At 44.2% G+C, this 26,294-nt stretch overlaps 1 protein-coding gene across 2 annotated transcripts; it reads left to right on the top strand.

Moving 5' to 3' along the window:
- Positions 1-4,057: 4,057 nt before the first annotated feature.
- Positions 4,058-25,778, top strand: LOC115362947 (disintegrin and metalloproteinase domain-containing protein 11-like). 2 transcript variants are annotated; one of them, XM_030056969.1, is made up of 25 exons: positions 4,058-4,529; positions 5,304-5,494; positions 8,646-8,722; positions 9,238-9,304; positions 12,992-13,074; positions 13,305-13,368; positions 13,528-13,588; positions 15,135-15,319; positions 15,419-15,490; positions 15,686-15,852; positions 16,000-16,084; positions 16,189-16,279; positions 16,855-16,906; positions 17,892-17,991; positions 18,313-18,384; positions 18,560-18,652; positions 19,265-19,345; positions 20,249-20,299; positions 20,387-20,450; positions 20,587-20,692; positions 21,233-21,352; positions 21,488-21,656; positions 21,776-21,887; positions 22,700-22,790; positions 24,259-24,798. In XM_030056969.1, the coding sequence occupies exons 1-25, from the start codon at positions 4,469-4,471 to the stop codon at positions 24,419-24,421; spliced, it is 2,478 nt and encodes an 825-aa protein (XP_029912829.1). In that variant the 5' UTR covers positions 4,058-4,468; the 3' UTR covers positions 24,422-24,798. The 2 variants fall into 2 exon arrangements, with proteins under 2 accessions (XP_029912829.1, XP_029912828.1); XM_030056968.1 differs by lacking the exon at positions 22,700-22,790 and having other exon boundaries at positions 4,060-4,529; positions 24,259-24,276; positions 24,695-25,778.
- The last annotated feature ends 516 nt before the right edge of the window (positions 25,779-26,294 follow it).

Genomic DNA, 26,294 nt, shown 5'->3' with positions numbered 1-26,294 from the left:
GAATTTAAAAAATAATAATAATAATAAAATAGGACATCCAGCTTTATTTCTGGTGCTATGGCTCAATAATGTGTGAGAAGGATTTCCCCAACAGCCAGGTTCATAGTCAAGGCGAGGTTTCAATATGATAGGCAGCAAAACGGGAGCTGCTGAAATTATACAAGGAAATCACAACAGTACTCCACATACCTGTGAATTGACCCATAGCTAAGGCCTCAGTGACATGAAACGGGCACCACAGCACTACAGGTGACAAATGCTAGTTGTAAGTCCAATCTTTTGTAGCTGCGATACAACTATTTCTCCAGCAGAGGGCGGCGTGTCTCTTCTTACAGGGCTTGGTGAGCAATCGTTTACTTTTTTTTTCTAGATCTGTTGAATAAGAAATAACACTAAGTAGGCCTAATGATTGAAGTGACAGAATATTATCCTCTTCCTTTTTGTCTAATCCAAACTGGAGGTTCCCAATATTTTTCATGTCAAGGACTGCCAATATAATATACCAAAATTATATTGCAAAACAACCCGAAAAGCCTGACAGTGTTTTTGTTGGAAAAGCCGGACTGAGTGAACCTCTGATCAAATAGTCCCTGTTATACATTGTCTCCTGGGCTTATCTTCTAGTGGTTAAATCAACTCCTTGAAATTCCCAAGGTTCCCCTGAGGGCTGGTTCCAGTTTTGGAACGACTGATCTCAAAGCATAATTCTGGTCGTTTTAATCTGGGCCTTCTTTTCTTAGTTTTTGCCCTCATGACAGTCATTTGTGTTCAAATACCGCTACTTATTACACTGAAGAGTGTGTATGTCCAGTTCACTTGCACCATTGTCCAGTGAAACACACACACAGCCACTGAAAGACATCCTGTTGATGCAGTATAACTCACACAGCAGTTACTTTCTTTACAACCTATCACAGCATTTCAGTTACAACAGTCCATTTGATACTTTTTTAGCCTCACACACTTCCTTGTTTACTTTGCTGACTGTCAGTTTTCTGCCGCATTCAGATCAAGTCTGAAGATGCACAAGAATGAGCCTTTATTGCTTTTATTTACAGCATTCTTTACATATTTTACTTATACCATATCTAAAATAATTTGTATTTCTGGAAAACTACATAGGCACGTTAGACTGTATTCATCTGAATTTAGGTTTTTTTGTGGGAGATACTCGAACCTGCAAAAAAAAATCCTTATATCCTGCTTTACCACTTGGACTCTGGGTCTCAATTTTGCACCAAATTCTCATTGGAAAATACCGTACTTACTTGCATGTGTTTGTACTAATCCATTCCAATGAGGCCCTCGGGAGCTGCTGGGTTTTGATCCTGCCAATATCAGGGCTCTGAGTTCTGAGGAATTAAAAACCACTGCAGTATCAGGTTGACTTCACCAGGTGCAGGGCAGCAGGGCTGGAGAAGGGTGGCAGCTGCTATGCCACCTGCTGTCCCAGGTGAGGAGGTCAGTTGATGTCACTGCAGGGTGATTTGATGTTTTGATATTCACACCAAATATCTCTCTCAAATACTAAACTCTAATCATATCCACATGATATCTAATCATATGCAAAATCACACATGCATTGTTTTTTTTTTTTTTTGTTTTGTTTTGTTTTTTATTTGGTATACTTCCACAAGCCAGTCATGCAAGTACCACAATATATCCAGGATTTAATCAATGGATAATCAGAGATCAGATGTCGGCAGGTGTCATCACAGTGTGTTATTGTGTTTAAAGGAGTTGGAAGGAAATGTTTTAATTTTGGTGTACCAGGGATTAATAATGTTGTAGGGATGTGAATCTGTTTATACAGTGACAATGTTGGGACCAGGGATGGTTAGGGTTAGGGTAAGTTTTCAGGAAATGAATGTAAGACAATGTAATGGCCTCTGAAGTGATGGAAACACAAGTGTGTGTGTGTGTGTGTGTGTGTGTGTGTGTGAGAGAGAGAGAGAGAGAGAGAGAGAGAGAGTGAGAGAGAGAGTGTTTGTAGAGCAGCTCTACTGAGCAGTAGTGCTCTACAGTGAAACAAGTGACGAAATTTTGAACACTATCAAAGGCATGATCATGACGGCAGATGCTCGAAAAATAAAGCCCAGCCCGAAAATAACCGGAATTGCCCTTTAATGACCGACCTTAACATTAAACTGAACTACCTTTGCCCACTCCCCTCTCTGTCTACAAGCACCACCCTGTCCAGATGAGGGGCTGCAGATCTTTTGTTTAGAAATCAGATCTCATTACAGCCCTGGTTACTTAACAGTTCTGTTCGCCGTTCAGTCGCCCTCTTAAATAACTGCATTAGTGCAGTGTAATTGAAAGTATCAGATGTACCATCTATCTGGTATTAATAAAGTGAATTAAGAATGGTGATGTTATTTATGTGTTAGTGGACTGAAACAGGAGCAGGGGAGATTCTGGGCAGTGTCCTCTGTTTAAAATCAACTGAACTGAACTGACTGCTGCATTGAATTTTAGAACTGAAATATTTCAGTGTTGAATATGTCCCTCCGTGACATGTCCTCAACGCAATTTCTTCAACCATGCAAGTACATAGCGTTTTATTTATTTATTTACAAGGGGGAGGGTCTGATGTTGCACTCCTCTTGCTATTCTCTCTTTACCCCCATCTCTTCCCCACTCTCTCTCTTTTTCTCCCTCTCTCTCTCGCTGGCTGTTGGTCTCTGAGGGGTGCGGATGAAATATTCAGATTGGGCTGTCAGAATGCACAGTGCGCCTCCATTAGTGGGATGCGCTGGAAGACTGCTGCTGGAGGACTTCACTGCATCAAGGAAGCCAACCCCTACAGGTCAGGGGGCTGAGACCGTGCACAGAGACAACAGCAGCGTGTACTGTTTTGCTGTTGAATTGATCTCCACTAATGGTTTCTGATAGGAGCGTGGCCAACCAGTGGAAGAGCTGCCAGTATACAGAACAGGCACCCATTATACTGTAGGCTGACCATTGAGATGCATGCATGACACAAGCCAAGCGGGCCTTTAAGGTTTATTCCAAAGAAAAATTACTATAGTGTCTGTGGTATGAATATAATATGATTAAAACTTATAATGGTAGTGTGCCACACAAACCTGAGTTTATACTGATCTTTATTGTGCTTTATGGCTGCTCATGTCAAGACTATTGATTCCTACAGGGACTTACAGTCTGACAGGTTTTTCTTTTATGTTCACAGGCATTAATTATCCTTACGAAATGTATGAATAAGATTGATATTATTCTTTTTACGGCTGTGTAGTGTGTGCATGGTGGCTGCATGGCCTACTGCAGAAGAGGTGTTTCTGAGAAACCTGCCAGTGTCAGTGTTCACACATCACACATCCCACCTTTATGAAAAAGATGTAGTAATTCAATGATAGATTGCTGGATATTAGGATACAAAACAAATATCACCGTAAAGCTGCACATTAGAAAAAAACGTATCACAGTAAAACTGTAACTCTGCAGGAATATTGCAGGTATGTTACAGCTACAGGAGCAAAATGACACCATAAATTCACTGTTAGGTAACACAGTGAACACCATGAGCCCCTTGCAGGGTTTCAGTGATTCATTTGCTTGGGCGATTCTGGGTGCAGATGCAAACTGGGATCCGGTGAACGGCAGACGACAAACCGGATGTCATTATTATGGATGAGAGCATGACGGTAAAGTGAGACAACACCGGCGAATTAGGCACACTGGAGGGAGGACACACCTTCAGCCGCTGCGGATGTATAATTTCCGTGCCGCGGCATTCACAAAACAGACTCCGCCATTCACACTCGGCGATCAGGGAAAGTGAATGAATTCTAATGTGGAGCCCTGTGATCCCCTTTCTGCCTCTCCTCGGCCGGGCTGCCGCCTCTCCTCCCTGCGCAGAGAGCTGCATGGCAACGGGAGGAGGAGGAAGAAGCTGCTCGGGATGAGGGAGGGTACCACGGTCCCACGTGTCCTCATCACCGCAGACCCAACGCATTTCTCTTCTTTTTCCCATCCTCCGTTTCCGCATACCGCATATTCGCATACACGCACACATACACACACACACACACACTACACACACATCGGCTACAACCCCATCCATACGCACCCGCACAGCCTTGCAGGAATTATGCATCCGTGGTGCGCACCCCCCCGTTTCTTAGTATTTCTTCACGCCCTGACTTATCAATCTCTCTGCACGTATTGATCACCTCCGCCGCACAGGCCCGAGCTGTGTTTCATTTTTCCTCATTCTGATATGCAAATCCAAATTCTCCGTAGCGGTGCTGGCAGGAGCTGAGAGAGAAAGAGGGGGAGCGATGAGAAGACGCGCATCATCAGATGTTTAGCAAATTCACCTTTGGATCCTCGCCATCGTCTTTTTGCTGTGCGCTTTTTTTTGGTCGTTTTTTCCCCCTTCCATCGTCCGGGGTTTGTGACAGTTTGAGCCTCTCGATGTTATAATCCGGGGGAATATGTGAAGATCATGCTGGCGGTGTGGTGCTTCATGGTCTTTGCTGCAGTGGGCGATAGGCTTGCAGTCTCAGGTAAGAGAAACAGAGATGATTGGTACTGAGGGGGAGCACGATTTTCGCTTCCCTTGCATCCGCATTTGTTTTTTTGCACCCGCAATCACTTTTCCTCCACCCTGTAACCTGAGATTTTATTTCAGCGCTGTTTTGTTGCCAAGTGAGATAGCCAGCCAGCCTGCTGGCCTCAAACCCCTCTCCGATGCGGTAGATTTGCTGCATCAACACATTTCCACCGCAACCCCATCGCCTGTCCAATTTCGCGCATAATCGTCTCCAGCGATGGTCTTTCAAATAAGCCTCTAAAAGCATCATGCTGGAGACAATTATCACTAACTAAGGTCACAAGTTTTGCCAGCCTGATTGATAATCGGTGAGATTTTAGGTTATGGAAAGGCCTGTGTATGGGCGTCAATCCCAGTAAAGCCTATAATCTGTTTCTCAAAACTTACAAACCCGCTTAGATACACTCAGTTTTTGAGGGGATAAACTGCAGTAATGACTAATGACTGTCAAGATTTTACTATTTGAGCAGTGTGGATTTAATAAATGTATATTAACCAAGTTTTTAGACCAGAAAAACATTGGTGTGAATGCTCCCTGGAGGTGTTTGTGTGTGTGTGTGTGTGTGTGTGTGTGTGTGTGTGTGTGTGTGTGTGTAAAACTATATGGCCTCCAAATAGATTTCTATCATTTTGTTTGCTCTTCCTCATGGTGACAAAAACTATCAGCTCAACACCCACAGGCCTGTGATAACTGTTTTCCTGTGTGCGCCCACTGTGCTCTACATAGGTGTGGACAGGAGCCCGGTGCAGGATGGCAGCATGTGGGACTGGTTCAGCCCGGCGGGGCGGCCGGACAGCAGGGACACTGCGACCGAGGTCACCTATCCAAAGCGGCTGGTGCAGCAGATCGAGTCGGAGGAAGAAATGGCTCATGAGCACTTGGGCACCAGGGTGAAGAACAGCACCGGGGACTCATCGGTAAGTTGCGGCTGAGGGCAGTCCCCACCTCCCCTTGCAGCCCTGCTTGTGCTCATTCTGGGACACACTATTGTGAAATGGAGCATTGTGATTGCCAAGTGCAGTGGTTCTCAAAGTGGGCTCGAGGATCCAGGCATATCACAGCAAAATGAGGGAGAGGATCATTTCACAGTCACGTAATTAAAAAGAAAGTTATTAGAGAATGTGAAAGGATTCACTTTAAAAAAAAAATCTTTCTCAGAACAGAATCATAATGCATTGGAGTTTGAACCCCAACATTTTTCGGTTTGAGAGTCTTTAAATGGAAACCTCTGTAGTACAGCTCTTTTTGTTAAATAATTAATAATATAATAAAGAGGCAGGAGATTTTTCCGGCAGAGTTACACTTTATGGCTTTCTAGCGAGGCTGTGCAGACCCATATGGGTGTGACTGTATCAAGAAAGCCTGTCATCCTGCTGATGGGAACCTCCTTTGCCAGTGTCTGTAAAGCAGTGCAGTGCAATGCTCGTCTCTGCTGCTCAGGCTGCTCCAGCTACACAGGGATGACAGTGCAGAGAGGTGGCTCGCTGCAATCTCTGCTCCTCCATGGTTTTGACCCACTTATTCATTGAAAATCTCTGTGAATGTCCACAGCGAAATGATGTCAGCAGGACTAAACCAAGGCAGGCCAAGCAAGAGAGAATAGGCTGCATCTCGAGGAGTGCTTGTTGTATTTTTAATCTTTTTTTTTTTTTTTTTTTTTTTTTGATGAGTTTATTCAAGTTTAACCCCTGACAGCAGCTTACCAGTTCGAGTCTCAGAGTCTGGTTCTTGAAATCAAAACCGTCTTTCCTGCTTTGCATGCTGAGCCAGCATGATTGTACTTATATCAGAGAGTTGAAACACAAGCCTGAGTTAGCGTGCGTGTTTTGAGTCGCCCTCGTTGCCACATGATGAAGCTGAGCTCTTCCTGAAATATTCAGATATCACGTCCGATTATCTGGCCGCCGTGCTGAGCCCCTGACTTCTTCATTATTCAGTGTTGTGTTGAAGTATGTCCCCATTAATTATTAAATAAGCCTGTGTGAGAAGTGCTGCATGGGCCAAGGCTCCTGAGCACTCACCATTCAATATCTCCCTCTCTCTGTCTCGCTCTCTCTCTCTTCCTGTCTAAGATGAGGAATGAGAATGATGTACTTCATGGGGACTGCTACGAGAAAGTACATTAGGGTGCTTGCACACACCAGTCATATGTTTGAATGCTGTAGTTAACCTCAATATTAATGCCACCCACAAAATAACATATGAAATATATAACTCAGTGTGTGTGTTAGGATACGGTTTCAGGAGCCTCTGATTCAGCAACTTGACTAGATCTGCTGTGTGTTGTTTATTAATTATTTAAGGAGCTTAAAATGAGCAGTGTGATAGAATTTAAAAAAAAAAAAATGACCAGAGGATGAGCTGAACTTGCTTTTTTGCGGTGTAGTAATGTCATGTCACCCTTTGCTCTAAACAGATGAGGAGGCATTTTGTAGCATGTGTGTCAGTGCTGCTGAGCTTTTAATTTTACATGTTGTCTTCATGTTACCTGACCCTTAAACTGAGGATCTTTACATAACGAGCAGGTGATTTACAGAAAGCTAATGAAAGGTTCACTGCAAAATTGCTGAGGGTTGATTTAAATGAGAGGCTTTGGACTGAGAAAAAAGAATAAGCACATAATTTATCATTACCATTATCATTTATCAGTGAGTTGGGCTGTCAAATTACATGCTTATTCCTTATTAGTTGAGTCTAACAAGTCCTCACTTATGTCAGCCCTGTGCATTTGTGCATAGTGCATCTTTAATATATACTGGATTAAGATTATTTGGTGGGATTTCCCTTTTCAGTCGTAGCGCCAGGTGGATAGAACTCACTCTGATGTTGTTGGCAGATGGATTTACCTGGATTTTGGTACCTCATGTTACTTGCGGAGGCGTATGTCCCCACATTTTGTTTTTTTAATTGTGAGACAAATAATTATCAGAGTCTAGAAGGCTTTCCTACTGTAAGGAGCTCAGCCTCAGTCGCTTGCGTCACTGCTGTTACTTGGCGCTTAAGCTTGAATGAGACAAATCAGGGAGTGGCATATGGCAAAAAGCACAACGGCAGATATAGGCCTACTGATAATGGCTCCTTGTATATTTTACTGTCTCTGTAAAAGTCAGTAGCAGTCGGGATCTGTCAGGTAGTGTTGCAGAGCCGGAGCAGAGACAGATAATGAGGCGAGGCGATGATATGCAACAAATATTGAGAGGTTCATTCAAAGCGCTTTGTATTTTCCTCAGCCCTGTATTCCTTACAGCAGCCCCCCCCACACACACACACACACAACAATGTGATGACTATTATACAGGTGAAATCAATGTAAAGCGGTGAAAGACGTGGTGTGTCTCGGGAGAAACTGTATTATCTCCGACAGGCCGATAGATCCTGTTTCTGTCACTTCTAGACAGCAGGGTGAGAGATGTGCTGTCCGGAGTCTCTGGAGGGAAAATTCCTGGCCCGTGTTTTACTGTAAAAGCCCAGTGAATCACTGCAGCCGCTGCAGCCATGCTGGCACCATAGGTGTTGTTGCAGAGACACACTGTTAAGTCTGCCGTAAATCTCTCTCTCTCTCTTTTTTTTTATCTCTCTCTCTCTCTCTCCCTCCCTCTCTCTCCTGTCCGGCCCTGCTGTCTCCTCACCTCTCCGTCTTTGGCAGCTGTCCACAGGGGACACTTGCACGACAGCAGCGAAAATAGATGGACAAGTTAAGCTCTCTCTTCCTCCTCCTCTCCTTCTGTCAAACCCCTCTCCATCCATCTCCATCATAAAAACTCAAGTGTAGTTCTTAAAAGGCCGTGGTACTCTGCCGTCGTGCCCACCAGAGTGCTGGCAGCCAACACAGATCAATGGAGACTTTATCAATCATAATGTGTCAGCTGCCGAGATGCTTTCAGAGCGCACGCCCTATTGATCCTGCTGAATTATTCATGAGACATTTTGAAAATTGTTCTGCGGAGCAACACGGTGACTGGAATTGTTTGGTTACACTTAATCAGAAGTGAAATCTGTCTTTGTCTTTGTCTCTGTCGCTGTTGTGTTTTTTTTTTTTTTGTGTGTGTGTTTTTTTGTTTTTTTCAGCCGGTCCACTTGGCCCACAGCTTTTTCCAAGTCAAAGCCTTTGGACACACCTTCACTCTGGACCTGGAGCTCAACCAGTCAGTATTACCTTGCACCGTCATATTATCTTTAGACTTTTATACACATAGCATTTCCTTGCACTTAAGCGCATCCACTTAGTGCCTCTATTATGTTACATGACAAGACGGGGAATACCAATATGAGTACATTCACACACACATGCACACACACACACACACACAAAGTTAAGTGGTGCATTAGTGTAGACTCTGACCCAGAGGAGGAAGGATACAGAGAGTGTGGCCTGGATTATGATGACTTTATTATTCATGAGGTTCCAGTACTTAAACACTGACTATATTAAAGCCATTGCTGATATATGGTCATACTACACTGTACATTTGTGGTAAACGATAACCCTTGATTGATGATAGCAATAATGTGATTGCTTTTTCTAAGTAGATCTGAAGACAGAGAGAGAGAGTGACAGGGGCAGAGATGAATATCCCTGATGATGAAATCTATTCTCTTCATCGTAGGATGATGGGAGGGCGTTTCTGCATGTTTTCAGTGTGTCTTTCCTCTCTTTCAGCCACCTCTTGTCCTCAGAGTACGTGGAACGGCACTTTAACCAAGACGGCAAACCCTCGCAGTCCGTGGTAAGACTATCTGCATGGGGTGTGGACATGTGCACACACAATTTTGCAAAAGTATTGTTGAATGCTAGAGGTAATCACCTCCGTTTGCACAGACAGCAGACTGTCTAAAACACACGACAGGCAGATTGTGCTGCATCCGGTTGTCAAGCCATTAAAAGTGACTAAAAGTGACTATCACATGGTACTCTGGTGCTGGACTCCCTGGTGGCCTGTGGATCTTAGAATTGATTTTTGTGTTTTGTTTATCACATGTAAGGCTTTCTACATGTCTGACATTCATTATTTTGAGGAATACCTACATCACTCACATGAGGGCTGATGAGTTAAATCACAGTATGGCCTGGTACAATATCCAAATAACAGGAACTGCAATTTTTTTTTTTTTTTTTTGCTAAAGGTATAAATGTGTGACAAAATACCATTAAAAGTGAAAAATTGTGGTGCTGCAGGGGATGCTCTGGTCTACAAATTGTCCTCTCCAACATAGGAAAACAGCAAAAATCCCATTGTCATCATGTGTCATTGTCATTTTTCAGTGAAAATAAAAAAAATAAATATGATGCAATAACTCATTCCCACAAAAACTGTGAATGATTTCACTATTGCAATACCTGTCAAAATACTTGCAATGCATATTTTTTAACCGCATCATTCAGCAACACTTCACATTTTCAGGATCTTGCAAAGTCCTGTAACCTAGATTTGTTTCCAAGTGTTGAGTCGCCTCCCACCACCAACAAAAAAGTTGAGGACTAAGATGTGTCTGAGTTTGCTAAAGCATGATTATTGTTATTATCATTAGCATTGTTATAGTTCATTTCATTTTATGTTTTTAGCAGTTTTGTTTTATATTGAATTTCATTTTTCTCATCTTCCTGCTTAATGTATTTCTGGAAAGTGCATCGTGCTCTCAGAGGTACCATATGACTCTAATTAGTGTGTATCATAAAGGCCTGCTTTTCTCTGTGAGCAGGATGAATGCATCTTTCCCTGCCGTGTCCTTTCTCAGATGGCGATGAAATGAGGCAGCAAATGCCTGTGGTGTAAAACCACAAGCTCAGGGAGGGAATCATCCAGCGATAAGGAAAAACGGATGAAAGCCTTGACATCTAACGTGATACGCGCTTGTCTGGACAGACCAGAGGAATGTCTGCACGAACGTCTGTCTGAGTGACTGCATTCTGTTTGCTAGGAGGGAAGAATGCTGCTGCTTTTTTTTTTTTCCGTTTCATTGTACAAATGTGCTACTAACTGCCCCCCCCCTTCCCCTCCCCAGCTCCCACCCACCCATCCAGCACCCCATGTCCCCACCCACCCTCATTCCCAACTCTCCCTCAGTCCTCCTGACCAATCAGGAGCCTGTTTCCATAGCAACGAGTTCGCTCAGTGGTGTCATTAAGTTCTTGGCAGAGAAGAGAATGAAAGAAGACCGTGAGGAAGGGAAGAGGAGAGCAGGCGAGAGGAGGAGGGAAAATGGGAGTAAATGCCAGTTAATACAAAGGCACAATGGGCTTGGGCATCGGGAGGAGTAATTTTGGAAGTTTGTGTGTGTGTGTGAGTGTGTGAGTGTGCAGACAGTAGGTTTCTTCCAAGAGCGGTTGGGTGGGAGAGAGGAGGAGTCGTGGACGGAGACCCGCAGTCGGGCCAGATTGCCACTCGGCCGGATCACGCCTCGCATGAATCTCTGCTGCGGCTGGATGTGGCGGGCGTGATCCACCCGGGAGAGCGCGTCACCAGACAGATATATCTGCAGCTCTCATTTCTATTCAAAGCGCTATAAGTGGCCATTCGCCTGAGCCGTTTTGTGGCAAGGCTCAGACAGCCTGCTGAATTCAATTTCATCCCGGTGAGCCAAGGTTTCTCACCTTTTCCGCAGTTTACCTTCACCGTGGTGACCTGGTGAAGTGACTCGCCCCCTTGGAGGGAAATGTCAGTGGGAGATAAAGGCTGGTGCTCTTGGTCAAGGTTGTTAGAAGGGTAGGAGGAAGCAGAGCAAGAGGTCCTTTGCACCACTATTAGAAAAAAAAGGACGGGGCAATTAATAAAATCAAACATCACAATATCTTTTATCGAATACCTTGATATCGATCCATATAAAACAATATTGTAGGGATGACTGATATTTTGCATGAACACTCATCAGTAATGTGTTTTTTATGACCAGTCATGTAGGGGAAAATAGTAGCGTGGAAGATGCAATAATTCAGCTGAGTCATATCAAGGCTACACGAGGATTTATTCAGCCCAGGTCTTCATCGATGAAAATAATAACAAGGCAAAACAAAGCTCAGGTTTGCGCTCTCCGCCACTCCTTTTTCCAAGGGCTTTCAAACCCTCCAGGTCAATTCGACCTAACCATGGTTACAAATACACACTCATGAGTTTCCAGACTGACATAAACACGAACCAGAGGGTGTTAAAGGCAGATTGTGCTGTTATGATGTGGTTAAAGAGAGATGAATGCCGCTCGATTCTCAAAAGCGCAGAACTTAGAGATGCCTCAAAGTTCTGTTCAGGATGCCCCATAACCCCAAAAATGTAAGTGAATTCCACTGTATTTTTCATGTTTTTGTGTACAGTTGACATCAAAACATTAGATACAAGAAGAAAGATATTTTACAGTGTTACATTCATTTTATGGGTTATCAGTCTTGGCATGAATCTGAGGGGTTTTTATCCTTCCTCAGCATCCTCCTTAAAGTCAGTAAACAAAGTTGTTGTGCCCTCCCATTTGAAATTGCGGAGTGTGCCTTTAAGCAACCACCTAACCTTCTGACTCCAACACTGCCGCCAAGTGTAGGCATGAAGATTAGGCATTGTGATATGCACAAGGGAGATTACACCATATTAAAAAAAAAAAAAAAAAAACTAAACTTCCCCTCTCTAATATTTTGGTGTATTATAATATAAAAAATCCTGCCAATATAATATCAATATATAACCCAGGTGGAAAAACAACCTATTTGCAGCCTCATCAGTAGAAGTGTGATCTCCTTTTAACTCAAATAGTTTTACTCTGACTGTGTGGGAAACTCAAGTGTTGATTTATTGAAGAGATCAGTGTGCAGGGTAGTTTTGGTGGAATACTGAAAAACTCCTGTGTCATTGTTTTTTTTTTTTTGTTTGTTTTTTTCTACGCTGCTGATTGCTGACGATTCCGGGAAAAGTACACAAGTACAAGAAAAGCACAGACTCTTTGTACCTACAGTATGCAGACGTCTCTCTAACGTACACAAACTTTACCTTCTTTTGCTGGAGGCACCGAGGCTCAGTGATCACGTTAAGCGTTAGAGAGCGTTGATGTAGAAAGGAGGGCTTGGTTCACAGTCCTGAGAAATGTGTGACCAGCGCGCCTGAGTTGTTTTAACTTGTCTGCTTCCAGGAATCCACAACAGTAGCCCACTTTTATTATCAGTGGAGTCGAGTAGAACGGAGTCGAGCGGCAAACACAAGTAGGCCACAAACTGTGCCATAAACGCCATAATGGGAAGAGGGAGAGTAGCACTATGGGATTCACGTTTGCAGAGGTTGTGAGACTTTTTTTTTTTTTTTTTTTTTCCCAGGACTGAAGCAGCAGGATATTAAATGAACTATGAAAGTACGCCTTTAAAGCTAGCAGCAAGGAAGCCCATCTGTCAGTGCTGGTTGTTGCATGTAACAGCAGTGTGTTGTGCCTTGTGTTCGCAGGGAGGGGAGCACTGCTACTACCAGGGGAGGTTAAGAGGTTTACCAGAGTCCTGGGCGGCTCTCTCCACCTGCCACGGCCTATGGTGAGCCTCAGCCGCACTCACTGTATCACCTCGTATTTATTATCTTATCACATGCTTATTCACTTGTGCATGCTGATTTGGCTAGGTGGTGTTTATCATTAAAAAAAAAAAAATCTCCAACAGCCTATCCTTAATTTTTTTTTCCTACCATTCCCCTCAGCTATCATTATAAACCTGGTTTGTTTGTTTGTTTGTTTTCTCGCCGTCTTTCTCTTGTTGTTGCTCCTCAGTGGCATGTTCTCAGACGGCTTCTTCTCCTATGGGATCGAGCCTATTTTCAATGGGAGTAATCAGGTAAGCGGTCGAGGAGAGATTAATAATAATAATAATAATAATTGCTCTGAGCAGAGCGATAGTTTTGTTGACCGGGATGATCTTGCTGTAATCATAGCGAGAAGATAGACGCAGATGGGGTTGCTGTTAGATCCTGATGTATTATTTTTTATTTTCTAGGATGATGGTGCTCACTTAATCCACAGGATGCCTGATGTCAGACTATCTTCTAGCTGCCCAGGTTCGTAAGTGCATCCACAGTACAAACTTATGTTACTTAAACTTACAGCCTTATGTTGACAAATGACACCTAAACTCCTTTCTCGAAAAAAGTAATGCTTTTACTCATTATTCATTTAAAAAGTAGTATTCATACTTTAATTATTACTCCACAAGGGCAGACCCTCCTTGTTGTATTCTTTTGCAGCACACTCCCAGGACTCGCTGTTGCATTCATTGCACCTTCATAAACTGGGATAACCACTATGAAACACAAAACCCTTAATATGCCCTTACTTTTACCTTAAATATCCCCTGAAAACTAAAAGCTAAACACTAAAGCACTACTTACTTTAAGACTTCTTGATTTCAAGATTAAACCCATTGATTTCAAAGAAATTGACAACAAATACCTAATCACAGTATTATTCACTAGTATGTCTGTGTTTTAATTAAGGGGCGCTCAAGTTTTTCCATTTATTTATTTATTTGCACAATACTCAACTCAACTCAACTCAACTCAGCTTTATTTATAAAGCCCTTTAAAACAACCACAGCTGCAACAAAGTGCTGTACAAAAATAGGCATTGACAAATGACACCTAAATAGGCAATAAAAGCAAAACATCAGAACAAAAAAAGGAAATAGCAATAGATTGTGCAGGTGAGATACAGAAAAACCCTAGGGGCTTATAGGAGAATCCCACCTCAAAATTTGATTACATAAAAAAAAAAAACTATGTCAAAAAATGTCAACAAACCAACAAAAAGAGCAAATATACATTAGATCAATGCAGTAAATGTGTGTAAAAGTGTGTAAAAAGAGTGTATGAACCTGTGTGAGTATGTGTACATGTGTGAGTGTACATGTTTATGCATGAGCGTGAATACAAGTGTGTGGAAGCAAAATTTCTTGATAGCCCTTAACAGCAGCATGTCAGGGATAATAGAAATTGTTTTTAAATACACCTTAATAGTGTGTTAAAAGTATTATCTTCCATTTAAGATATGAATTCAGGTTTTTGTTTCAGGTTACGGCAAAATCAAGGTGGGTAATAATTAATACGAGCAGTCCAATAACAAAACAAACACTGACCAGGACCTTAAGAGATTTCAGATTTTCAGAAGTTTCAGCTCGTTAATGTCAGAAATCTGATGATCCGCCAAGCGCCGCTCATGATGACTGACAGGTGGTTGTCATAGCAGCGGATGCTGAGGGTTCAGTCTGTTCTCTACAAGCCATACTCTGCTGCTTCTCGTGGCTTATGATGGTAACCACATCGTGTTGATGTGTAGTGTTGTCGTCGTGGTGTTGCTGAGTAAAATCACAGAGGTGGGAACACTTCACCCGGAGACAGTAAACAGCGGAGCGGACAGTGACAAATTCTGGCAAAACAAATCAGGGAATGGCGTGGGATGCAGTTTTTTGATCATTCAATTTGATAAGTGAGGAGGTCACGACTTAAGTTTTTGATTAGTAACTGTTATATTATGACTTAACACTACATGTTTCTGGAATAAATAATATTACTGCAAGTGCCCTACCCAGCTCTGTTTCACTGTATCCAGAGTGTACCGAGGACAGTGAGTGGGACACTTACAGAGGAGGCGATGGCGATGACGACAGACCAGACCAAACGAGGGAGCAACGGACATCTGGGGGGCTGAGACGATCTAAGAGGCTCGTCCGCAGGCCCTCTGTCCAGACTGAGACCAAATATATTGAGCTGATGGTCGTCAATGACTACGAAATGGTGAGTTCAACCTGTTTGTGTGCGCGAGCGTGCGCGTGCATGCCTGAGCGAGTGTGATCCATCTCTTTATACCATCTGTGTGTCCTCGTCTGTCTACAGTTTGTGCAGCTGCGACGCTCTAGCAGCCAGACCAAGAACTTTGCCAAAGCGGTCGTCAACATGGCAGATGCGGTAAGCGCTTTGCTTGTAGGATTAACATTCTCTCTCCGCCTAAACTCTGCATACACACCACCTGTCAAGAACTCCACATTTAGAAATGAAATATCCCACGTCGCTCACAGTGCTCCCCTCCATGCATTACGAGGAGAGAAATCACATTGAACTCAGCGAGATGTTGGTCGACTGACGGGTATTTTTGGTCACCAGATCTACAAGGAACAGCTGAACACAAGGATCGTGCTGATCGCCATGGAGACGTGGACCACCGAAAACATGATGCCAGTGGTGGTGGACCCTTTGACGACGCTGCAGAACTTCATGAAGTACAGGAAGGACAGCATCAAGGAGCAGAGCGATGTGGTCCACCTGTTCTCGTAAGCAGCCCCGCAACCACCCGTCCTGACATATATACACACACACACACTTGGCGAAGCTTGTTTGACTTTTGGATACTTTTGCCAGTTTTATTTTGGATTCTAAAGCTTGGGTGAGGTGTTCATTATCTTTCCTGCACTCCACAGAGGGCGCACGTTCCAGAGTAGCCGCAGCGGGACGGCCTACACGGGAGGGGTTTGCTCTCCAACCAGGGGAGGGGGCATCAACGAGGTGAGGAAAAATCTGCGTAGGTTCAGTATTACTACACCAAATGTAGGATTTCCTTAATGGTCTCACGAAGCCTCTGTGTCGGCCTCTCTGTGTGTCTGTCTCAGTACGGGAACGCAGGCTCGATGGCCGTCACTTTGTGCCAGAGCCTCGGCCAGAACATCGGCATGAGGTGGAACAACGCACGCAACTCGGCAGGTAAGAAAGACGATGGAGAAGCGGTGGACGGAAAAGACATAAGGGACGGAGAAATGTCTGATTTTGGACGCGACAGAGGCAGGGAATGACTGACAATGCAGGGGAGGTGACGGATGGAGAGAGGAGAACTGCAAAACCAGTGTTGTGCTGAATAAATTAGCAAAGCCAGGGACCGGGAGAGTGTCGGGCGCTGGTATCTCCGTCTGGCAGCGCTCAGCTACGGGTCCATCTGTAATTAGAGTTCTCCATTAGGTGATTAGTCACCTGAGTCCAAGGGGGGGGAGGATTAGAGCATCGCTGCCACTGCACAATGGGCTGGGTGATTAATGTTGAAGAGCCATTAGCTCCATCATTCAGTGCCAGGAGGAGAGCACAGTGCACACACTATGGGTACTTTACATATCCACCTCTGTTTTACGTTGGAAAGGTGACATTTTTAGGATTTAGGATGTTACAACTTCTTAGTACTATTCATTTCAGGTAACCGTGCTGCCTTTTTTGTCTATTTTGAATATATTTCTCAGAACGCGCTGCACCTAGCAAATTGTCTATCTTCTCTAATCCCTCTCTCCCAGGAGACTGCAGGTGCCCAGATGCCTGGTTGGGCTGCATCATGGAGGACACTGGGTAAAAATCCACATCGTTGCATATTAAAATGGACAATTGCTGAATTATTATTCAAAATAGTATCACAATCGCAATATGGCCAAGTGCAATATCCAAATCACAGGAGCTGCAATCTTTCGATAAAAGTAAAATGTGTGATGAAAATGCCATTATAAATAAAGTATTGTGGTGCTGCAGGGATGCTCAAACCTACAAATGATATTCTTCTTGCAAAATCATTTATAATCACTTATCGTTTTTCATTTTTTTTTTCCATGAAAATTTAAATACTGATTGAAAAATTGCCATCCTACTAAAATCGCAAATCATACTGAATCACCGTATCTTTCAAAACAGTCACAATGTAATTTTTTAAACCATGTAATTCAGGCCCAAAGTGAAAAAAAAAAAAAAAGTAATAGAGCCATGAAATGACTCTTGCCATTCCACTTCTGCAGAGGCTGTATTAACAGCAGACGGCAGGACTGTTTCTTTTCGCTCTCTCTCTCTCTCTCTAGGCTGTAATTTGTTCCATTCAGTTCACTCAATTAGACACTTGAACACCTGTAACTGAGAGTTGCTTTGACTTCTACTCAGATCTCAATGAGCCAAGTCAATGATAATTGCGGCTCATATTCGATGTGTTTGGCTAATTTGTTGAAACATCAAACAGCGGCGGCTGGCCACCGTGAAAGAATTACGAATGGTGAATTAAAACATTTACTATATGAGTAATTTGGAATTGGCTCTCTGCACCAGATGGAACAATACAGATTTCAATTATCATTTGAGTAATATCTTACTACAGATGGTAACATTTCTGTCAGATTGCGAAGTGATGGCACAGACACCCACACTGGATCTGGCATCCCTTACTGGCAGAAAGACATTGTTCTGAGATGTTTTTTTTTTTTTTTTTCTCCCTCTGTCCTTGTTTTGGTCTTGGATGTTTCTGTGTCTCTTTGTGTGTGTGTGCATGTGTGTGTGTGTGTGTTTATGAATGTAGATATTATCTGCCCAGAAAGTTTTCTCGCTGCAGTGTTGATGAGTACGTCCAGTTCTTACTGCAGGGAGGCGGAAGCTGCCTCTTCAACAAGCCCAACAAGGTGAGGGGGATGTGGGCTGGAGTGAATCCTGGTGTGGTCTAACAAGGAATGGAGCTGAGCTGATTTACAACTTAGCGCCGCTATTTGGACTAATGAAATGTCCCTATTGTCCACATTTCCCTCATAACACATATGCACTGACGGTATAGTTGGCATTGACTTCACACTCTTTCATAACTCCCCTCACGTCCTTTAGCTCCTGCCAACGATCTCCTATAATACTGACACATTCCTGCTCCATCTGTTCCTCACTTATACAAATATATAAATACACACATATATATATATATATATATATCTTGCACTCTCTTTCTCCTTCAGCTGTTGGACCCTCCAGAGTGTGGGAATGGCTTCGTGGAGCCAGGAGAGGAGTGCGATTGTGGATCACAGGTGGTGAGTTCCCACATTGGACATTATGTGTGTTTACATCTCCCTGGATAGAAGCCGGTCCTTTAACCTGCTGCAGATGGGTGGTGCGTCCACAGTCTGTCTGGGTGTTCGCACTGAAGCTGCGTGGTGTTTTGTGGAGCCGAACCGAAGGCTTGTTTTTTGTGTTTGTGGTTTGTAGGAGTGCGTCCGTAGTGGAGGCGCCTGCTGTAAGAAGTGCACACTTACCCATGATGCCATGTGCAGTAATGGGCTCTGCTGCAGTGGCTGCAAGGTGAGTCCTTCTTTCTATTGTATTGTATTGTTATAGGTAGAATCATAGAAAAAGTGCCAGCTAAATGAGTATAAAAACTGATTGGTATGGTGCAGAGAAAGACTCTTCAAAGTCTTGTTTACAGATTGTTCAGCCAAAAAAGAAAAAAAAAATCAAATCCAATTTGACTAACCCCCAAAAAGAGCGAGGTCCTCCAAAAATAGAGAAAGTGGCTGGAAACAATTCTGACATTTCACTTATTTATTATGGCACATGCAACAAAGTGCTAAGACATATTGGCAAGAGGAGCCCTAATCACAATGCTTCATGTTTGAAGTGTTTTGTGGTGTGTGCGCCCTGATAAATAAATAAAGTGTTAGTATTGTATCCAGTCATCTTCCCTAATTTTGGATGTGCTTTTGAAACTGTTCATCCAAAGTCAGATTCAAGCCCACACCTCCGCTTTGAGACCGGAAAACGCGGCACATTAGACCACCTGCCATCCTGACAACTGGTGTGTTGAGGTGGAAAACAAGTGCAAAAAGAACAAATATTCCGTTCCTTGTTTCTACAATTCCAGACTTTACATTTGCGTCCGGTTGTTCTCTGATGTCTTTTGATGCCGTGTTTCAGTACGAGCAGAGAGGCGTGGTGTGTCGAGAGGCCGTGAACGACTGCGACATCCCGGAGACCTGCACTGGAGACTCGAGCCAGGTAACGTGGACTGCAGCGTGAGGCACGACACTGCAAGAGCACATTAACCCCCTGAACCCCAAACCCGCCGGCGGGATAGAAAGACATGTATTTTTTAAAAAATGGCCAAAATTCAATCGTTTATCATAGCTGGAGGCTTTAAAAACCTATTTTTTCATTGGAATTTGAATTTTCCAACAGTCCCTGAATGCAACATGTCTGACGGCGGTAAAAAAAAAGGACAAATCTAAACCTAAAAACGTGATTTTTCATTCGAATCATTTTTTTAATACATGCTTCATTGAACAATTCGCCAAAAAATAGTCGTTTACTCAATCCAGATCACTCAAAAAACAGAAAATTCTGCAGTCTTCAGCGGATCTGAGACATCTTGATTGATTCAGGTGAGCCCAACAGTCGCATGACAAAAATTCACTGAATTTCAGTGTGTAGGCAACAGTAGTAACATGGAAGGGTGCAAGGCAGTAAAAACGCCTAAGTTTATACAGGTTGGAAAAATGTTAATATTTCAGGAAATAAATCATGTGAAGCCCTACTTTTTTTTTTTCCTGGATCAGTGACACTTGTGGGCACCTGAAAAAATGTTCTGTACATTTATTTCAATGTTTCTTGATTATTGTAAAATAAATTATCAAAAAAAAAAAATCAGTTTGCCTTTTTTATTTTTTTTATTATTTATGGCACTATAACTCTTTCATACTGTGTGAAAGACATTTTTGAATGGCTTCAGGTGATAGCCACAGCTGTGCTGTTTCCATAGAGGTGCAGCACTTGTAATTGCAGTGAAAAACAAGCCCACAGTGAGCCAAAATGTGAGGGGAGCAGAAAACACCCCAAAACTGCTTGGGGTTCAGAGGGTTAACCCGGAGTCTCCAGTAAACTGTGTCTTTCTCCTTTTTGTAGTGCCCACACAATGTCCACAAGCTGGATGGATACTTGTGTGATAGCAGTCAGGTAAGTGCCGGTCTGTGCCATGTTTTCTTACTGAGCAACACCCGCGGCTCTTTTCTTGATTCTAGCCTTGTTGTCGCTCGTCTGCAGGGGCGCTGTTACGGAGGGCGATGCAGGACTCGTGATGGACAGTGCAGGGGGCTCTGGGGTTACAGTAAGTATAGTATAAATCTCACCAACATCCCTTATGCACCACATATTCTACATTTTTATAGTCCTTTCTAGCTTTGAGCTTGTACAGCTCAAAACTGCAGCCTGACTTGTGACAATATGTTCACGTTTCCTCCCAGATTCTGCAGATCGGTTCTGTTATGAGAAGCTCAACGCTGAGGGAACGGAGAAAGGCAACTGTGGACCGGGTCCCAATGGCCAGGGCTGGCTGCAGTGCAACAAACCGTGAGTAATGCCGCTCTTACTCCCGTTACTGTCGCTCCTTTGGCGGAATCAGGGTGTGTTCGCATTATTCAGCCTCTCTCTCTTTTTTTTTTTTATAGAAAAAGAAGTGCCTCAGCTACATTTTTTTTGCTGAAAATCAAAAGTGGGTCAGGCAGCTGTCCCACTATCAGCAAAGAGTACTTACGTGCAACTCTCAAAGCGCTTTCTAGAAACTCTCGGAACAAAGCCAATTTGCTCCATAATGACTCTGCATGACTATAGTTTGTTGGGAAATGCGCTCACAGCTGCCATCAATATTTGATGCTTTTGTTTCCATCTTCACTCTGTTTGCTGTTGTGAACACTCAGCTGCCTTTGTATTGTGACATCCTAAATCCTGTATGCTCCTCTAACACTTTATTTTTGTCAATATTAGGAGGCGCCGCACCCCTTACGTCCGCTTCATCCTTTTCTTTTCATGTTAAACAGGAGCCGACAGCAGAGTAGTGTGAATACGTCCGAAATATGTCGCTCATTGTTCTCTGCCATTCCTCAATTCCAGAGATGTCTTGTGTGGCTTCCTGTTCTGTGCCAATATGACGGTGAAGCCGAAGTTTGGAGACTTGCAGGGCGAAGTGACCAGCCTGACCATCTACCACCAAAACAAATACCTGGACTGCCGGTGAGTGGTTTCATGGCGGCGCATCAGTCTGAGCAGAGATTGAACAGTAGCCTACGATGTCCCTCAGTCACTCTGCTTACCTCTCCTCCTCCTCCTCCTCCACCTCTGTGATGTCTGCGTCCATGCTTTGTTCAGAGGCGGCCATGCGCTGCTGGAGGACGGCTCAGACCTGGGCTATGTGGAGGACGGCACCCCTTGCGGTCCCAACATGATGTGTCTGGAGCGACGCTGCCTCCCTGTGGCGGCCTTCAACCTCAGCACCTGTCCCGGCTCCAACTTCGGACGAACCTGCTCCGACCACGGGGTAAATGTGCCCGCACGTTGAACCCTGCCTTACACCGGACTTCTCTCTTTCTTTTACGCCTTTTCCTCGTTGCCGTTGTCTGACTTCTTTCCTGATTTCCAACCCTGCCTCTCTTTTAGACCTGCAGTAATGAGGTGAAGTGTATCTGTCACAGGGACTACACGGGGAAGGACTGCAGCGTTTTCGACCCCATCCCCGAGCCTACGGTCCCGACGGGTCCGGAGAAGAAAGGTCTATAGCACTCTTCGCTCTGCTCGTCTGTCTGACTGATCTGTCTGTCTCTTCATATCCCCCTCATAGTCTCTTACCCATCGTCACTGTAGCTTCTCTGTGTACTGAAACCGAGTGTAGTATCTTGTTCTGCCCCAGCAAGAGGAACACGTCACCTAATTATGTATGAATCAGTTGTGAGAAATTAAACATCGGTGTTTGGACCACACAGTGTCTTCCTCCCTGCTAAGTCTTTGTTTTCTATGTGGGAGTGTGTCGGTGTGTGTTGAGACTCATTTCGTGGATGGAGCATATGTGCATGTACATTGGCGTGCGAGTGCGAGATTGTGTGCTTGCGGCGGTATGTCTTGCGGGCGCGGCCATCCTCAAGTGTCTTCCTTACTTTCTTGCAGTCTTGCCAATGACACAGAGCAATTGAGCAGCTGCTCTCATAGGGCAAAAAACCAAAGCCACCCTGAGCAAGAGGGTGTCCCGCTGTGAAAGAGCAGGAGAGGGGGAATGAGAACAAAGTAATGAAACACTCTCTCCTTTTATTTAACTGTTGTCTCCCTGACCTCCCTCGCTCACCCGCCTGTTCTCCCACCTTCACCCCACGTGCTGGACCCTCTTTCCTCTCTCTTTCTCTGTCTGCAGGTATCTTATGATCTGTCTTTACCTTTCTCTCTCTCTCTAGTTGATGTTGTTGATGTACAGTGTTGATGCTGTCCTCTGACGTGTGTTTTTAGTGGTGTTGTTTTGTTTCTGCCCCTCCTCCTCCTCCTCCTCCTCCTCCTCCTCCGCACCCCTCCTCCCCCACTCCTTCCTCTGCGCAGGTCCCAGTGGCACCAATATCATAATAGGGTCCATCGCAGGTGCTATTCTCCTGGCAGCTATAGTCCTAGGGGGAACAGGATGGGGATTTAAGTAAGAGTTCTGGCATGCCTTTGTGTACCTGTCTGCTTCTACCTAAAGGCCCCCCCTCCCCCTCCTCACTCACACCCCTCCGAAACAAATGCCCGTTTGCAACTCATCGCAACCGACCCGGGGAGGGGAAGTGGGGAGTCGAGTCTGAGAAGTGCTAATGCTTGGACTGCTCTGATATTATGCCGTAATCAAACATCACATTTTTGTTTTCTCTGATCCAATCTGACATGGCAAGATCAACCCAAAGCTCCATCCTGCACCTCTCCCTCCCCCCTCCTCCCTTGCCCTGCATTAGCCTGGCCTTTTTTTTTAAAAAAATAAATAAAGATAGGGCGCAATAGAGATGTCAACCTGCCAGGAACCACGACAGCACTCTCCTCAGCGCTCCATATGTTTGTCGGCCCTAGCTGCCCCGCCTAGTCCACTGGTGCCACATCTGGAAGTTTCCCTATTTGCAGTTTTTTTTTTCCCCCCCAAACCTATCTCCAGTCCCTTCAGTCCTCTTGTAGCAGTGAACTATTGCAGTGGATTAATTCAAGCACCCTTTTTTAGCCATGCTTTGCTCTCTTAGCATGTATTACCCTGCTTTTTTTCTCCAATAGGCAGCGCCCCGACCCACACGCCCTCACTGAAGAGCTTCCTCCGTGCTGCTCCACCCGTGCATGCTCGCTTCTGTCGCTTCTCCTTATACTCTGACCTAAAAGGACTGCCACCACTTCCCTTGCATTCATGAACCGGCTCTAGTCACTGACAGTCTTGGATGTATGAGAGGCAAAATCGCAAATGCTTTTTGACGAGTTTGCGTTCCCGTTAGCCGTGGCATGTAACCAACAGTCCTTTTCGGGTCCAGAGGTAAGTGTCTGTGCATGTGTGCATGAGCTGTTAGCAGGTGGTCATCTCTTGGTACTCAGACCTCTGGCTTGGAGGATTGGAGATTTAGTCCTGGCAGGGCGCCCTGTCCGACTAAAACCGTATGGGACTGAGAGGGTTGGTTGCCACGACTACTGTAGCCCTGCTGCATGTGGTATCATCACTGTAACCTGGCAAGACGGATGTTGGATAGGACCAGTCGATGAATGATGGATCGACCGGCTCATTGCTTGATTCATATTTTTTGTTGTCAAATCTTTCTGCCATGGTTAAATCTCAGCTGAGTTTGAGGTAGCCAATTATAAAATCCATTTAATTTCACATGTTAATTCAGCTTAATATGACTGTATTTTATATTAACGTGTGAGTTGTTTCATGCTGTTTTTAACAATTCCACCCGCAGAATTGGATTGTTCTAATGCACTTTTATCAGTGCTTCCTCATTAGATTTTCAAATGTCATTATCGGTTCCAATGCAAGCTGACTGTTGATTGGCTTTTCTAATATGCCTCCAAGTCTGTTGCTCTGTTGATGGTCAACATGTCTTCTGATCTTGTGTCTTTTTTTTCCCCTCTCAACGTGCTCTCGCCGGATGCAGGAACATTCGAAGAGGAAGGTATGAGTCCTGTGATGTCGCACTGGCATCCCATCGCCTCACATCCCATCTCATCCCATGCCAGCTTCTCTCAGCATGGCTACTAACTCCATCCTCCACCATCTGGAGCTCATGCCTTGGTTCACCTCCACAGAGCTCCATCTAGCAGCTTCTCTACTGTAGCATTAGTTCTGTCTCATTGCTCCTTTTGCCTGAATACTCCACGCGACTGAAACCCCAGTGAAATACCTCCTCACTCAGATTGCATTTCAACCCCGGTTCCATCAGATTACACCTGTAATGCGGTGTGATTTCGCTTCTGTTCTTCCATCTTCTTCCCCAAACCCTCAGGCTCTTATCTGCATTGTCATATCATCCTTTTACAACTGTGTTTCCTCCTCTAACAATCTCCCCTTCACAATCTCTTCTACCCTCTCAGATCTGGCGGAGGATAAGATGTCTGTGTCTTTCTATCTTCGTGTCTTGTCTACTCCTGTCTTCCTCCTTGCACTGTGTCGTTTCCACATCGGAGAAGAGGGAAAAAAGTCTTCCACTCCTGTCCTAGATCTCTCCAAACCTCTTCCGATATCGTCTCCTCCACTCTCCTGTCTGCTCTTCGTCTGTCTTTCTGCCCGGCTCCGCCCTCCTCTGGGCCCGTGGAGCTCCTCTCACCATACCAGCCAAATCATATTCCTGTGGTTGCTGCCAGCAGGCCACTGAGGATCGTGTCCGGGCCACACCTAGAGGAGCAGGTGGCTCTCCCTGTGGGAGACACCAGGGTCCTCCTCCAGTTCGGCGGCTCTCAGAATGTGCTTTGGTGTCTGTGTACCTCTTTCCTCGTGTCTCAGACAGTCTGATGAAGAACATATCAACGGTGGACCAATTCAACATGACACGTCTTTCCAATGCCTGCTTGCCTGCCTGTATTCAAACTATCTGGCCACCGATTGAGTCCACAGTCAAAAGGTGGACTAGCACAGACTGGCCATCTAATAGACTAGTGAAATGCTGAAATACTGTAATAGGAACTGAATAATTTTCCTTTTGTCTCAAAAGGAAGGACCAGAGGCAGAGTCCTCCAAGGCCAGGCCTTGACTAGGTGCATCTAAAAATGGACAATGATTTGCCAATACATTTTTAATATACAGCGTCATGGAAACATGGATAAACAGAGAGTGTCTGCACTGGACGGTTGGTGGCAAGTTTTGCACGAGGGACTGAGGAAGTACTAACGATCATATATGAATATGACTCGGAGGGAAAAAATAGAAAGCGTAAAGCATTGTTTAGAACCCAGACTGGTGACTGAGTTTATGTTTCTTGTCAATTGTTATTTTAACTTGAGGCACTCGACCTGCCCTCCCACAAGTTTTCAGGTACAAAAGGGAAGTTAGGCGTTATGGTTTTGGGATCATTTTGAATCACTGAACTTTGAAGCAGCAGAGACCGTAACTTAGTGTTTTCAACCACAGATCTATTGACATACATTCCATCTCTAGTGTTGACAAAAAAAAAAAAAAAAATCTGTCTGTATAAAACTGTCTGTATGTGTGCTCACTGCCTTCTTGAGGCCCAAAGTTTGTTTGTACGCTAAGGAGGTTTAATATGTATGTTTGCTCACGGGTGAATGTATGGGTGTTCGAGATTTTTAAAGAAAGGAGAGAGAATGTATGAGTGTTTACACTAGTGTTAGGGGCAGTTGTGTCCTCATACACCTTGGCACTCCTGCTATCACGTGTAGATAGACAGGTTTTTACCTCTAGAATATCATCTCTTTCTACGACCTGTTGTGCTCTGCAGCCATGGCACCACAAAGGCAGCACATCAATAAAGAATTAAATGGTTTATAATGTGATGTATCTACATAAAAACGAGCACTAGCCAACTGTATGCACACCTATTTGTAAATATGTGCAAGATATACTGAATGTTAAATACACTGTATGAAAAGTAATTTAAAAGCTATGTTAAATAATGACTTTTATCCGTTTCAGCAAAGATATAGCTATCCGTCTCTTGACATGACTTGCATCTGCAAA

This window comes from Myripristis murdjan, chromosome 8, assembly GCF_902150065.1.
Source record: "Myripristis murdjan chromosome 8, fMyrMur1.1, whole genome shotgun sequence".
Taxonomy (NCBI): domain Eukaryota; kingdom Metazoa; phylum Chordata; class Actinopteri; order Holocentriformes; family Holocentridae; genus Myripristis; species Myripristis murdjan.
The sequence above is the reverse complement of the archived record's forward strand: the minus strand, read 5'-3'. Positions and strand labels throughout refer to the sequence as shown.

Excerpts from the sequence above, each read along its gene's own strand:
- LOC115362947 (XM_030056968.1), top strand. The coding sequence starts at position 4,469 with ATGCTGGCGGTGTGGTGCTTCATGGTCTTTGCTGCAGTGGGCGATAGG. Across the intron at positions 13,589-15,134 it reads ACTATCTTCTAGCTGCCCAG|AGTGTACCGAGGACAGTGAG; the intron begins GTTCGTAAGTGC and ends CACTGTATCCAG. Across the intron at positions 21,353-21,487 it reads AACAAATACCTGGACTGCCG|AGGCGGCCATGCGCTGCTGG; the intron begins GTGAGTGGTTTC and ends TGCTTTGTTCAG.